This window comes from Plasmodium brasilianum, chromosome 8 (assembly GCF_023973825.1).
Source record: "Plasmodium brasilianum strain Bolivian I chromosome 8, whole genome shotgun sequence".
NCBI lineage: Eukaryota > Apicomplexa > Aconoidasida > Haemosporida > Plasmodiidae > Plasmodium > Plasmodium brasilianum.
Window position 1 is genome coordinate 735822 of NC_090121.1, and position 14075 is coordinate 749896.

Here is a 14075-nt window from a genome sequence, read left to right on the forward strand (position 1 = left end):
ATGTAGTTCTATTTTTCATTTTTCCAAGCACCCTTTTTGACAATCATGTGTTGTTTAGCGGAATGCCTTCGAACAAGAATTTGTAGTTTGCATTACACTTCAATTTTTTTGGAGGTATATATTTATAAATACATCAAGGTCCAGGAGCTGTTTCTTTTTATTTGATAAAATGAAAGTATTTTTTTTCTTGCTTTTTTTATGTATTTTTTGCAAAAATATAATTTCTGAAATAAAAGAGTTAAGCTATCATGAATTTCAAAAAATGTTAACATCAGGAAAAAATAATCAAAAGAAAAAATATACGTTAGATAGTACATTAAATATTAAAAATTTAAAATATCACAAAGATTATTTATATGTAAACACAAAGAACGATTTCGTTCTTTATGTATATGCCAAATGGGATGCTGACTCAAAGTACTTCTTAAAAAATAAATTAAATAATATTTTTGTATACGAATGAAACTCATTATACATTATGCATACCTTAAAATAATTGTACGTACGATAACCTGTATGTGTAATAGACGTCTCGACATTTATGGAAATTTACATTTATACATATATACACACGCATACATGTGCACATATTTATAATACTGTCCCATTGACATCCTATTTTTTTCTTTTTTTTTACAGTAATTTGATAACTGTTTTCAGAGAAGTAGCAAGAATATTAACGGAAAACGAAATAAAATTAGATTTTTATATTTTTAACATTGATAATTCTAAGGATTTGTGTAATTTCTTAAACATTTGTTCTTTGCCCGTAATGCTGTATGTCTCGTCAGTTCATAAAAAAAAATATAACTCCTTACTTTTCAAAGTTCTGAACTCAAATAAGGACGTGAAAATAAGTAACGCCTTCAGGTAAAGCGAGAAAGATAAAAAGAAAAAAAAAAAAAAAAACTTACAACATTACAGCATTTATCTGAACATATTAAAAATATCCTGCTTTTAGCGCATACTTGTATTTTTACATATCCACATTTTTATTAAAAAAAAATAAAATAAATATAATAAAATAAAATGTAGTAACATTACATAACTACGTCATCTAAAAATAAATATTTCTAATGTTATATTGTGAAATTACTAAGATTTTTTATGCTTATTTGTCTTCTGTGTATTTCACATATTTGTATGCTAATAATGAGAAGTTGTACCTTTCTTTTAAGTGTAAATAGAATTATTATAACATTGACTATTTAATTTGTCCTTTTTAAATTCTCTCTGTTATGAAATTTATTTTATACTTTTATTTCTCAACCATTTTTATGCATGCATTCGTTTTTTTATTATATTAATTTATTCATTTATTCGTTTGCTCATTTATTTTATATATATATATATATATATATATTTTTTTTTTTTCCTTCTAAGATATAATGGCGACATGTATTGCTACGATTACATAGTGGAATGGGTAGAGGCACATTACTATTTTACAAAAGCCGTTTTACTAATAAAAAAAATGTTCTACTGGAAAAATAAAAAAAAATGATATGTATCTTTTTAACAGTATTTGTTTTTTTTATATACAGTTACCTAAATTTGTTATAAAAATGTTATATAAACTTTCTAACGATTTTCTAATATTTATAAAATTTTCGATAAAAAGTACATTAAAATTTTTCAACTGCAACTACAATTTTTAAAATAAAATACAGCATTTTAGTATATTTAAAACGTATGTATATTTTTCTTATTTTTTTTTTCATTTTTTATATTTTTATATACATGTTTTTGTTTACACATAGATGTCTACATGTATATATATATATATACAAAAATATGCATATTTATACAATCCTTCATTTTTATGCAAGCAATATTTCTTTTTCCTATTATACGTAAACCGTTTTGTTTATAGCATGTTCATGCATACATGTGCAGGGAAATATAACTAAGGATGATTATGCAAATCGTGGTATTAAAGACAACTATGTATTTATTTCATCAAATAGATAAAAAATTTATTAGTCTGAAATATTGTGTAGCGCGTAAATGATATATATTTACTGTGTATATAAGAATATATATATGTATATATATATGTATATATATATGTATATATATATGTATATATATATGTATATATATATGTATATATATATGTATATATATATGTATATATTTGTATATATATATGTATATATTTGTATATATATTTGTATATATATTTGTATATATATTTGTATATATATTAGTATATATGTAAACATGTATGAATATATATGGGGTTACATGCCATAAAACCATTTTGTTATTGTTTTATTTATTTTATTTTTTTTGAAAAATTCCAAATTAAACATAGTAATGGTTCCAATTCGCAGAAGTAACATGAGAGTTATGAATAATTTTGTTATATAATAAAGGATAAAAAGAAAAAGAAAGATGAGCATATTGTATCTGGTTATACTGTACTATATTAGTTCCTTTACACAGTCTCAAAAAAATTCGAACGTATGAAAATATTAGAAGTAATTGCTTGTCTTAGTTTATTAACGTTTATTTAGTTTATATCATATTAAAACAAAAAAAAAAATAAAAATAAAAATAAATAAAATATAATAAAATGTAATATAATCAAATGCAATATATATTAAGATGTAGTATAATAAAGTATAATATAATAAAAATAAAAAAATAAAAATAAATAAAATATAATAAAATGTAATATAATCAAATGCAATATATTAAAATATAGTATAATAAAGTATAATATAATAAAAATAAAAAAATAAAAAAGGATTTTTTAGTTATCCTTTTATAAACGTCGCTATTATTTTTGTAAAATGTGTTTATATAAAACACATTTTCCACAAAAGAAAAATCGTATATGTAATTTTACCTTTCACAATATGTATTCTGCATATATATACATTTTGCAGTTGTAGACAATGAAATTGTTGAAATGTGAAGATGTGCATATGTATGAACATGTGTATACGTATTTGTGAATGAATTATATATAAGCGCGTATAAATATGTATATATTTATTTATTTTCTCACTCAAAATACTTGTTTTTTCGCAGAGTAACATACTTAAAAATCATGAGTCCATAAAACCATCAAAGAGAAGGATACGCACGCATGATAAGCACAATTTAAGCAATTTTATAGGTAACAAAAAAAAAAAAGAATTTTGACTAGAACTAAGGGATATATGATGCAAATTATTCTGTATGTATTTGTATGTGCGTACATGTGAATATATATATATATATATATATATATATATATATGTATATATGTACATCCTTGTACACATTAGAAACTCTATTAGTGTACAAGTAGAGGATAATATAAATAAACGTAAATGCAAATTTTGTGCTCACTTTTTTTAAATGTAAACATTACCTAAAGCATAATGTTCAATGACTAATACGTTTTTATGCTTGTTCTATTATTAGATTTTTCATTTGTTTCAAAAAATGAGGCAACTGATAAATCAGAACAACACACAGAAAAAGAAAATAAAGAAGATAAGGAAAAAAAACATGACAAGGAAAAACATAGTGATGACGATAAAAACGACGGTAAGGAAAAACATAACGATAAAGAAAAAGAAAAAGGCAGTGATAAGGTAAAAAACAGTGATAAAGAAAAAAATGATAATAAAAAAAAAGTCAATAAAGATAACATGGAAGAAGAGGATGATATGGAAGAAGATGAAGAAGATGAAGAAGACGAAGATAATTTAAAAGCTAATTCAAAAAAAAAAGAAAAGAAAAAGGATGATGAAACAAAAGGAAATAAAAAAAAGACCAAAGGGAATGATGATGAAGAGGAGAATATGGACGAAGATGATGAAGACGAGAATGAAGATGAAGAGGAGGAGGAGGATGAAGAAGTAAAGAAAAAACCAAAGAAAAAAGAAAATGACAAGAAGGAAAAAGAAAATGAAAAAAATCATAATGATTATAAAAAAGAAATAAAAGCTCATAATGAACTTCACGAAGATAATGATGGGGATTACCATGAAGTACCCCTTAAAGACGGCAACAAAAAAGATAATGTAAATCATAGCCAAGAAATTACCAATGATAATCATAATAAAAATCATGAAGCAGGTGACAAAAAAAATCAAAAAAAAGATAATAAAGAAGGTAATACTCATGATGCTCATAGTTCCCTTGAAGAAAAGCATATCATACCAAATATAAATAATAACGACCAAAAAAATTCAGTTGCTCCCAATATACCTAATGTAACACAAAATATAATTCCACCCTTATATAGCAATATACCGAAAAGAGAGGGAATAATCGTTCCTCACGAAAATACGTACGTTTCTCTTGTTACTTTTTTGATGCAGCGTGTGTGGATATACATATATGTATATACATTCATATATACAATATATTCCCATGTTTACATCATACACCATTTTAAGTTGCATCATAGTATACATATATATATATATATATATATTTTTTTTTTTTTTTTTTTTGTGCTTAAATTTTACATTGATCTGTCTTCATCTTTTCAGAAAAACAAATGATGATATATTAATCCCTAATGATGTTAAAGAGGAATTCATGAAATTGTTGAGAAAGGTTGTCTATATTAATAGTAAAGGTAATTTACATAAAGAAGAAAATTTTCATTTTGATGGAGCTCATACAAAAAACCCTCGTGGAAATCCTGAACAGCAGAATAATTTACATTCTGAGAATGGGGTGCACAAGAATTCATATTTTTTTAGTAGAGTACTTGATCATTTTAAAAAATACATAATATACTACATATTATGTTTTATCGTTTTTTCTGCTTTTGCATTGGTTATGCAATGTTCAGATGTAAGCAATGAAAAAAAAAAAAAATATACGAAAAAAGATAGAAGTAAAATTAAAAATTACAGGAGAGATATTGAAAGCTGAAGGATATAAAATACTTTTAACATATGCATGTATATACATATGTATATACATACATTTATTTGAAAAAATGTGACCCAACGAAAATTTAGCGTATTCATACATGTGCTCATGTAAGGTCAAAAATTAAAATTAATGTTAAAAATACCTTCACATATATATTTATGTATTTTTGTTTTTTTATTTTTTATTTTTAGTAGAATCAATCATTATAAAAAATTTCATGGAAATTCCCTACTTGGGCTATTGTGACATATTAGGCTTTTTTTTTTCGTATTTATGATTTGCTAATAATTTATGTATATATAAATATATAATTCGTAATTATTTTTCCATCAATAATCTTTATTATTTTTTGTCTGTAATTTTTACGACTTTTTGTTTTTGTTTTTATAACTTTTGTTCTTTTGTTTTTTTTAATTTCATTTACATTTGAAATTTTAAAATACGAACTGTTATGCTACTGCTACATATCACTTTTGTAACAAACTTTTTCATAAGAAAACATATTTTTCCTCCCTCTTTTAAATTTCGCTTTTCAAGCTTATAAATAAAACAATACGATTTTATATAAAAATTTTATAAATTCTATATAAAGGGGATACAAAGAAACTCTGTCGACGGCTGAGCATTTTTTTTTTAACTCTTAGCATGGTATGCAAAATTGGCTATTATAAAAAGGTTTTTAATTAATAATATATGGGTTACGGGTACTAAAATTGAGCCTTTAATTTATGATTTTTTTTTTCTCACCAACTGTAGATTTATCGAGCAGCCGGTTTTTTGCTTTACTTAAAATGAGGTATATAAAAATACATTGGAAATACACTCATTAATTATTGCTATAGATAATTTTACAAAGCATATACATATATATGTATTTAATATATTATTTTATTCCCCCATATTTTTAGATTATTTTTTAGTCCACTTAAGGAGAGTCATATATTTTTTTACGGGGTAAGTACTTCATTGAAAACTTATTTTCTAAATTACATATATACCCATACATAGATATACATTTATTTAACTAGTTAATATACGGAAAGTTATTCAAGATTCATTCATAATGGTATATATATATATATATATTTGTTGAAATAAAAATTCATGTTCATATAATAATAGTATTAACATGTATTATATGTACATGCTCATTTTGCTCATAAAAAAAAGAAATGAAAAGAACGACTTAATAAAAAGATGTATGAACGAAAGGATACACGGATGACGGAAATTATACAAAACATATCGAAAAATGGACAGGATGGAAAGAACAAAAAAAAAAAAAAAAAAAAATTACGCATGTATGTAAGTATTTACAAAAAATTTAGATATTATTTTGCATAAAAACGTTTAAAGCGTTTTTATTTTCATTTGTATATACACCCACCTCGGTAACAATATAACTGATATATTTGAGAGGGGTTACATCGTTACATATATTAGCAACATAAAAAGACTTGTCAGTGTTTGAATTAATTTTATTTATGTGTGATAAAACAGAGCTAAAAAGATTCGTTTCAATATAGTTATCTGTGCAAACATTTTTTATGTTCATATGACCAATGGAATTACAAATGGAATTGCAAATATTATTACAACAAATTTTATCTTCTTCGAGTTTATTATATTCTGTTCGTTTGTTCAAATTATTTGGCATAGTATTAATATTAATACTATTTCTAAAATTTAAAGAGTACTTACTCTTTTCACAATAATTTTTATCACTCTTTAAATTAGAAAATACTTTATTATTTTTATTAACATTTTTATTATCATCATTTAAAAGATTTGCACAACTTTGTTTATAAGTTATGGAAATATTTGTACTCTCATTTTTAATATCGCGGAATACACTTATTGGTTGCTTTAGTATACCTTTTGTTGAAATGATACTGCTACTATTATTACTTACTTCTTTAATATGACTCAAAGAAAACGTATTTCCTTTTTTTTCTTCTATGTTACTTTCTTCTTCGTTCATTTTATAAATATTTAATTTTTCATAAAGACCGTCCTTTAAAATAGAATTTTCCCTTTTTTCCTCCTTGTAACTATTCATAAAAAAGGAAGTATTTTTTTCCTCTACAGTGCTCACACTTTTTAGTACATTATTACTCGATTCATGTTCTGTGCTTGTTTTAATATGAAGAGAATAACAAGAATTGCTACTGTATTGTTCTGTATTCTTTTCATAACCAATGTTCATTTCGTTTCCTTGAAATTTTTCTGTCGGTTGATCTTCACATGTTACAGTTTGCTCTTTCTTCTGAGTAGAGGTAAATTTACTTCCATTTTGTGAAGAATTAGCTCTTTTTAGCTGTGAAACACAATAAGTAATGATGGGTTTACCACAGACACTACTACTATTATTACTACATCTATTACCACTGCTACTATAACAACTGCTTCTATTTTCAACGCCGTTTTTACTGAATAAAACACTATTTGATTTAATATCTGCATACGATTCTATGAAGGTATTTAATTTTTTACTAAACATTAATCCATGATCCTCTTGTTTATCCCTTTGTGATGCACACTTGTGAGGAGTAGCATGATGATAGTGATGCATATATATATAATCATATATATCTAAATTGTTATTTATATTATTCAAACTAAAACTATCAATAATAATTTTGTTACTTATTTTATATGTTTCACAAACAATATAAACATATATATTGTTTATATTTGACATCATACATATAATACTTGTTCCTACATAGCCATATACACTATTATGTATAATTGCGTCAATACCTAGTAATACCTTTGTACATCTCTTTATATTATAAAAGAGACCACTAATTAATGTATAAGTAACTGGTATACCTAATTTTGTATATAATTTTATATTATATGAGTTTTTATATGGTTCTGAATCAACTAATATGATTTCAAAATTTTTTCCTTTTTTCCTTGCTTTTACAATGGATAAATATATGTCATAATCAAAAGTATATATTAATAAAATATCACTATCATGAATTATATTTTCCGACACATAATTTGATATAATTATTGAAGGAATTACTATTTTCGTTCTTATATAATTATTAATATTATTCGTAATTATTACTTTCGTTTCTTCTAGTATACTTTTACCTATATGTTCACTTATCATATTTTTAAACCATCTAATCACTTCTCCCATGCTAATACTATGTTTTTTACACATAATAATATAATTTATTTCTTTATCTATTACAACCTTCATATGTCTATTTATCGGTTCATATGGGGGCAATGTATAATCCTTTATAAATGATTTTAATGCAACTAACAAATCAACATTCCTATGGTTATGAGTAGTATTAATATATTTGTTAAAAAATATACCTGTTCTTAATACATTTGGATGAATTTCATTTTGATTCAAGTCTAATAATATTTTATCATATATATTTATTTTATCAAATATATCAAAATTATATAAATCTACATAATTTATTTTATCATGAGATAAAAAATGATATTGCTGCACATTTGTCAAATTTATTCTTGTATTTAAAAAATTCTGAACAGGGCAGGTGTTAGATACCTGTGTTTCATTAATTGTTATATTCTTCTTTATAATATTTACATTTAATTTTGTTTTATTATTTAATGCATTTAATTTTACAGATTCAGATAATACAATATTTTTTCTTTCCTGATATATTATATCTCGTTCTTCATTTTCTCCCTCTTTATTTTTATTTTCTTCTGTTAACACTTTTTTCTTCTCTTTTTCAATTTCTTCCGTATTTTTCTCAAATCCACATTCCTTTTCATTTTTTTGTATCAATTTACCTGTTACATTATGACTCAATGAAATATCATTGGATTTGTCAATAACTTGATATTTATTATTATTTGAATTATTTTTTGTCTTACCTGATTCAATTAAATTTATTTTCTTCAAGTTATAATATATATTATATGGGAAAAGATAATTATCATCTCCATCACTGCTGTTGTAAGTTACATTATCTTCTTGCGATTTCAATGTCCTTTCATGTAATGGTTTGCATATCAAACAGCGGTGTTTAGTAAAGTAATGACATTTATAAATATTATTAATAATGCATAAAATGGAATAAAATGCTGTATTTTTTTCATTGTATGGTTTAATAAAGCTTTTAAATAATGTGTGTAAGAATGTTTTCTTACTAATATTTCTATTTAATGTTGAAACTCTCACATATTTTTCATTTTTTAAAAAACTTTTCTTCAATTTCTCTTTATTAATTTTCCCATTAACTCTTTTTTTTTTTCTTTTAGCAAACATTAAATAAGATTTATCTTCCATTTTTTAGCCATAGGAAATTAATAAAACTTTTAAAATATTAAGTAAAAATTACGATAAAATGGATAAATGAAAAATAAAGCACGCAAAAATATATACATATATATATATGATAGGGTTGTAATTAAATGGCCAATTACACGTTAATGGGGCCAAAAAGGGATAATAATTTGTCATTAATACATAATCTGTTGTAATACCTTATATACAGTATACACATATAAATACATATATTTGTATATATATACATATTTATGCACATATGCATATAACATATATACATATATAAATGCACGTATACTTGAGTGTAACTAACGCATATATTAAAAAGTGGAGGCTCAAATAACATTAAAGCTTTATAAATTAAACATTTTAAGATGCATATAAAAATCTTTTTATTTTTTTATATAAATACTTTCAAAAAAAAAAGAATATAGTTGAAAAAAAAAAAATATTATGACATGAGATACAAACAAAATTGTTGTATTTAATTACAATAAAATGTGTAAAATATGAAAAATTATACGTATTACAAGTATATTATATATATATATATATATATATATATATATATATATGTTTATAAACATACATGTGAAAAGAACTTTCTCTAACAAACATTTGTACCTCTTTGAACAAATGATACTAATTTTTTATTTTTCAATCACATGCATAACTGGGTTATTATTATCATTCATTTTTCCTATAAATAAAAGAAATCAGGTTTAAAAAAGGGGGACAAGTATATAAGGAATAATAAGTACATGAAATTGTGCATTTAATCATAAATGTTCAAATATAATAAGTAAACTATGTAATTTTAAACCAAAGAAATATTACTATAATTTTGCTTCATTTAAAATTTTACCCTTTTTCGAATTTTAATAGTTATTAATAAAATCATTACTTACTTAAAAAGATCAGTAAACAATACAATAAAAATATGCATTGTACCAGTGTGACTCTTATGAATTTAATAGTACAATCGTACATTTTTAATCGAAAAAATGACAAAATATGTATAACAAATTTATTTTTTTTTATTATATTTTTTAAAATTAAGTTACTAAAAAAAAATATGCGTGCCTTGTAGTATTATATATATATATATTTATACATATACACAAACTTCAATAAAAAAAATGTATTACTTTTATATTTGCAAAAGTTTAATTATAATCTGAAAAATAAACCTTATGTAAATCTATTAGTAAAAAATATACTTAAAAAAAGGTAAAACTGAAAAATAAAAGAGCATATTTTTTATAAAATCCAAAAAAAAAAAAAATTTATAAATTTAATTTTAAGCAAATATGCAGAATGTTAAGGTTTAGAAATAAAAATGTAGAAATATTAAATAATAATTTCATTCCTTTTTTTTTATATACGTATGATTGTAGTGTACATGCATGAAAATCTTATTTGCTATTATTAGGGATATAAGTATGAAGTGAAAAGTTTCCAAATATAGAAGCTGTATGCTTTTAATATAAACATATGGGTACTTATGTATGTATATATTATATATACATATATATATATACATAAGAGTACTGTGATATCTGTTTCTTCCTTAACGTGTGTTTACCCCCAAAGAATATTCGATTTATAGAAAACTACATAAAACATGTTTTTATTTGATTTTTGACATCGTAAAAAATAAGAAGATACAATAAGGTGTTACATCAGATGATATGCATCCATATATATAAATTAAGACAGAAAAAATATATTGTTAGAAAAACCAATCACATTTCAATTTTTTTCAATGTTAAATAATTTTTTTTCGTATTCTCCAGAATTTTACAGATAAAATAAAAAAAAATAAAATAAAATGAGGTAGATGAATATAAAATATTACATGATATAATATCATTTTCTTATATTTTCGTATTCTCTAATGAACCAATCAATAGTTTCTTTTAAACCTGCAGCGTCGCATTAAATGCATGTATAAATGGAAAAAAAAATTATTAATATAATATATATATATTATACAATTTTTTTGAACAAACTAAATAATTTCGCAACATAATAATTATTTTTTTTTATTCTTATTATTTAACCTTCATTAATATCAGTAAATGAAAAGGATTTGTCTAATATTTTCATTAATTTTCCGTTACTTGATGTCTGAAAAAAAGTATAATAAAAAAAATTTTACTTGTGTGTTATATATTATATTTACTTAGTATTGCGCAGTTTCTGAAATTTTATATTTTTTTTTATTTTTTTATTTTGATTATCCTGAATATTATTGAATTTAAACCTTCTTGTGAATTCCATTGTCTTTTGTTTTGTCAAACTAACAAAAATGTAATTTTTTCGTGTGTATTTTTATAGCTCATTTATTAATTTTTTGTATATTTTATTTTTTTCTTTGTATCATTTTTGTTAAGAATTTTTTTCCATAAATATATACCAATATTTCATTGTTAAATCCTAAGTAACATTTAATTTTGTCAGCTAATTCTTTAACGGTTAATTCTGATTAAGAAACAGTAAAAGGAATTGTTAACTATAATATATACTTGATTAAAAAAAAGGATTAAATATATTAAAGATATTAAAAGATTGAACATATTAAAGAAAATAAAAAGATATACGGATATCTGTTTTGCGCACCATTCGAAGGAATGTTAGTGGATAATATAATATTAAAAATATTATCTTTAATAATTGTTAAATTTTTTGAATAATTAGTGTTCAGGATATAATATAATATATTATTTACATCTCTATTATAAATAAATTGCCTGACAGCTGTTCCATCACCCATAAGTTTTACGTTTGTGTTATTCTCTGAAAAAAATAATTTTTTATAAATTGAAAAATATTTATAGAACTATATATACATGTTAAAAATAGTGTAAACATGTCAATTAAGAAATGAAACAAAAAGGAAAGGGAAAAAGCAAAAAGATATACCTTTAGCTAAGTACATTTTATGGATAATAGACGGAATTACATGAGAATTATCCAAATTAAAGTTATCATATTTACCATATATGTTTGTGGGTATTATACATATCCATTCATAGTTATATTTTTCCCTATAAAACCTGACCAAAATTTCTAAAACTCTTTTCGATACACTATAACCTTCATTACTTAAATGGCATCGTCCTTCGTGCATATTCTCTTCAATTAAAGGTAAATTACACTTTTCCGGAAAAATACAAGTAGATAAAGTAAATATACCTCTAGTAATCTACAAGATCAATAAAAAAAAAATTTTTTTTAGCCAAGAAATGAATCCTCGATATAATGTATTACCATTTATTATTTATTATGTTTTATCTTTTTATATAGACACAACTATTATATTCGTGTATATTCTATTTTTTCCTTTTTATTTCTTTCTAATAATAATCATTCTTTATAGCGCATATAATATATATATATATATATACATATATTTATTTATTTTATTTTATTTTTTTTCTTCTATTCGGGCGTTTGTTTGTTTGATGATGCAATTATTTATATTTAAGACAAGTTTTTATACGTGTTTACAATATTTTTTTTTATTACCGAATACTTGTGGCACAGCTTAATTACATTTAAATTAATCTCTAAATTATTAACCAAAAACTGCAAATTATTATTTATGTTAGCGTATAGACCACCCACATGTGCCGCAAAATGTATTATGTCAGTAAATTCATTTTTTTTTAAAAAATTTTCAGTATCATCGAAATTTGTTAAATCACATACATTAGAACTTAAAAATATATATTTTTTAATTATTTTGTTATCATTTGAATTTATAATTATTTCACTTTCATTTTCTGTGAAATCGACATTTTCACTTTTAATCACCTCTCGTAGACTATTTCCTAATAAACCAGATCCACCAGTTACTAGACAAATTCTTTTCATATTAAAAAAAAATTAAAATAACTGAAATAAAATAAATTGTAAAAAGGAAAATTCATAAATGTAGAACTTGTGTTACGCAACTATACACGAATTTGTGCGAACGAGTATACATATAGAAATGTAAAAAAAGAAAAAGAAAAAAAAGAAAAAAGTGTAATGATATAAACTTTTTTAAAGGAATGACCAACTACTTATATTTTGAAATATTAATGCATTTAATTATATATGATACATAGTAATTATGTAGTACTTGTAATACATTTTTCTTTTTTTTTTAATTTTTATTTGGAAAATGTTGCATAATAAGCTTTAAAAAAAAAATGAGAATTTTACATTTTATCCTTCTTATTTACAGGTCTTATAGCAATTATATTGTAATAAAAAAAATAAAAAAAAAAGGAAACAATGAGAGTAAAAAAGGAATAAATGAAATGAAAGAAAAAAATAGGAAGGAAAAAATATTAATATCAAAAAATGCTTAATAAAAGGAAAAATATGAATATATATCCCGCTCGAGAAAATGAACCAAAAGGTTTTTTTCCTTTTGCACACGTATATTTCTGGAAAACGCATGAAAAAAAAAATAAATAAATAAATAAATGCAATATATTCACATATAAACAAACGCACAAATAAATAAATCATAAATGTATATACATTCCGTCCTTTATTCTTATGATTTAAATGCTTAACAATTTATACTTTATACGACATGTCCAAAAAAAAAAAATAAGAATAAAATAATATTAAGACAGTAAAGACATAACACGTTTTTCACTTAATATATGTAATATTTATTAACATTAAGAGGAAAAATATATTTGAAAAATAAAGAAGAGTGCACTTATTTTATGAATTATAATGAGCTGCTAACAGCTGTTGAAAGTAGATCAATACTAAGAGCAATAATTTACGATGAAAGGGGGATTATATATTTTACGTAAAACATACATGTAAGTACATATTTGTACCATTTACTTACAAAAAAATTTTAATTTTTTTTCATCGAAAA

The 14075-nt window shown here is 22.7% G+C and overlaps 3 protein-coding genes across 3 annotated transcripts; 1 reads left to right on the forward strand and 2 right to left on the reverse strand.

Moving 5' to 3' along the window:
• Nucleotides 1-262: 262 nt before the first annotated feature.
• MKS88_002341 (thioredoxin-like protein) lies at nucleotides 263-4887 on the forward strand (the record flags this gene model as incomplete). Its single annotated transcript, XM_067215343.1, has 6 exons — nucleotides 263-417; nucleotides 640-870; nucleotides 1384-1456; nucleotides 3040-3127; nucleotides 3418-4291; nucleotides 4497-4887. The coding sequence occupies 6 exons, from the start codon at nucleotides 263-265 to the stop codon at nucleotides 4885-4887; spliced, it is 1812 nt and encodes a 603-aa protein (XP_067073778.1).
• Nucleotides 4888-6214: 1327 nt separating this feature from the next.
• MKS88_002342 (translation initiation factor eIF-2B subunit delta) lies at nucleotides 6215-9184 on the reverse strand (the record flags this gene model as incomplete). The annotated part of the gene is made up of 1 exon (XM_067215344.1): nucleotides 6215-9184. The coding sequence occupies one exon, from the start codon at nucleotides 9182-9184 to the stop codon at nucleotides 6215-6217; it is 2970 nt and encodes a 989-aa protein (XP_067073779.1).
• Nucleotides 9185-11053: 1869 nt separating this feature from the next.
• On the reverse strand, nucleotides 11054-13063 carry MKS88_002343 (GDP-L-fucose synthase; the record flags this gene model as incomplete). The annotated part of the gene is made up of 7 exons (XM_067215345.1): nucleotides 11054-11109; nucleotides 11248-11314; nucleotides 11451-11486; nucleotides 11604-11668; nucleotides 11807-11983; nucleotides 12110-12392; nucleotides 12716-13063. 7 exons carry the CDS (start codon nucleotides 13061-13063, stop codon nucleotides 11054-11056), a joined length of 1032 nt encoding a protein of 343 aa, XP_067073780.1.
• Nucleotides 13064-14075: the final 1012 nt, after the last annotated feature.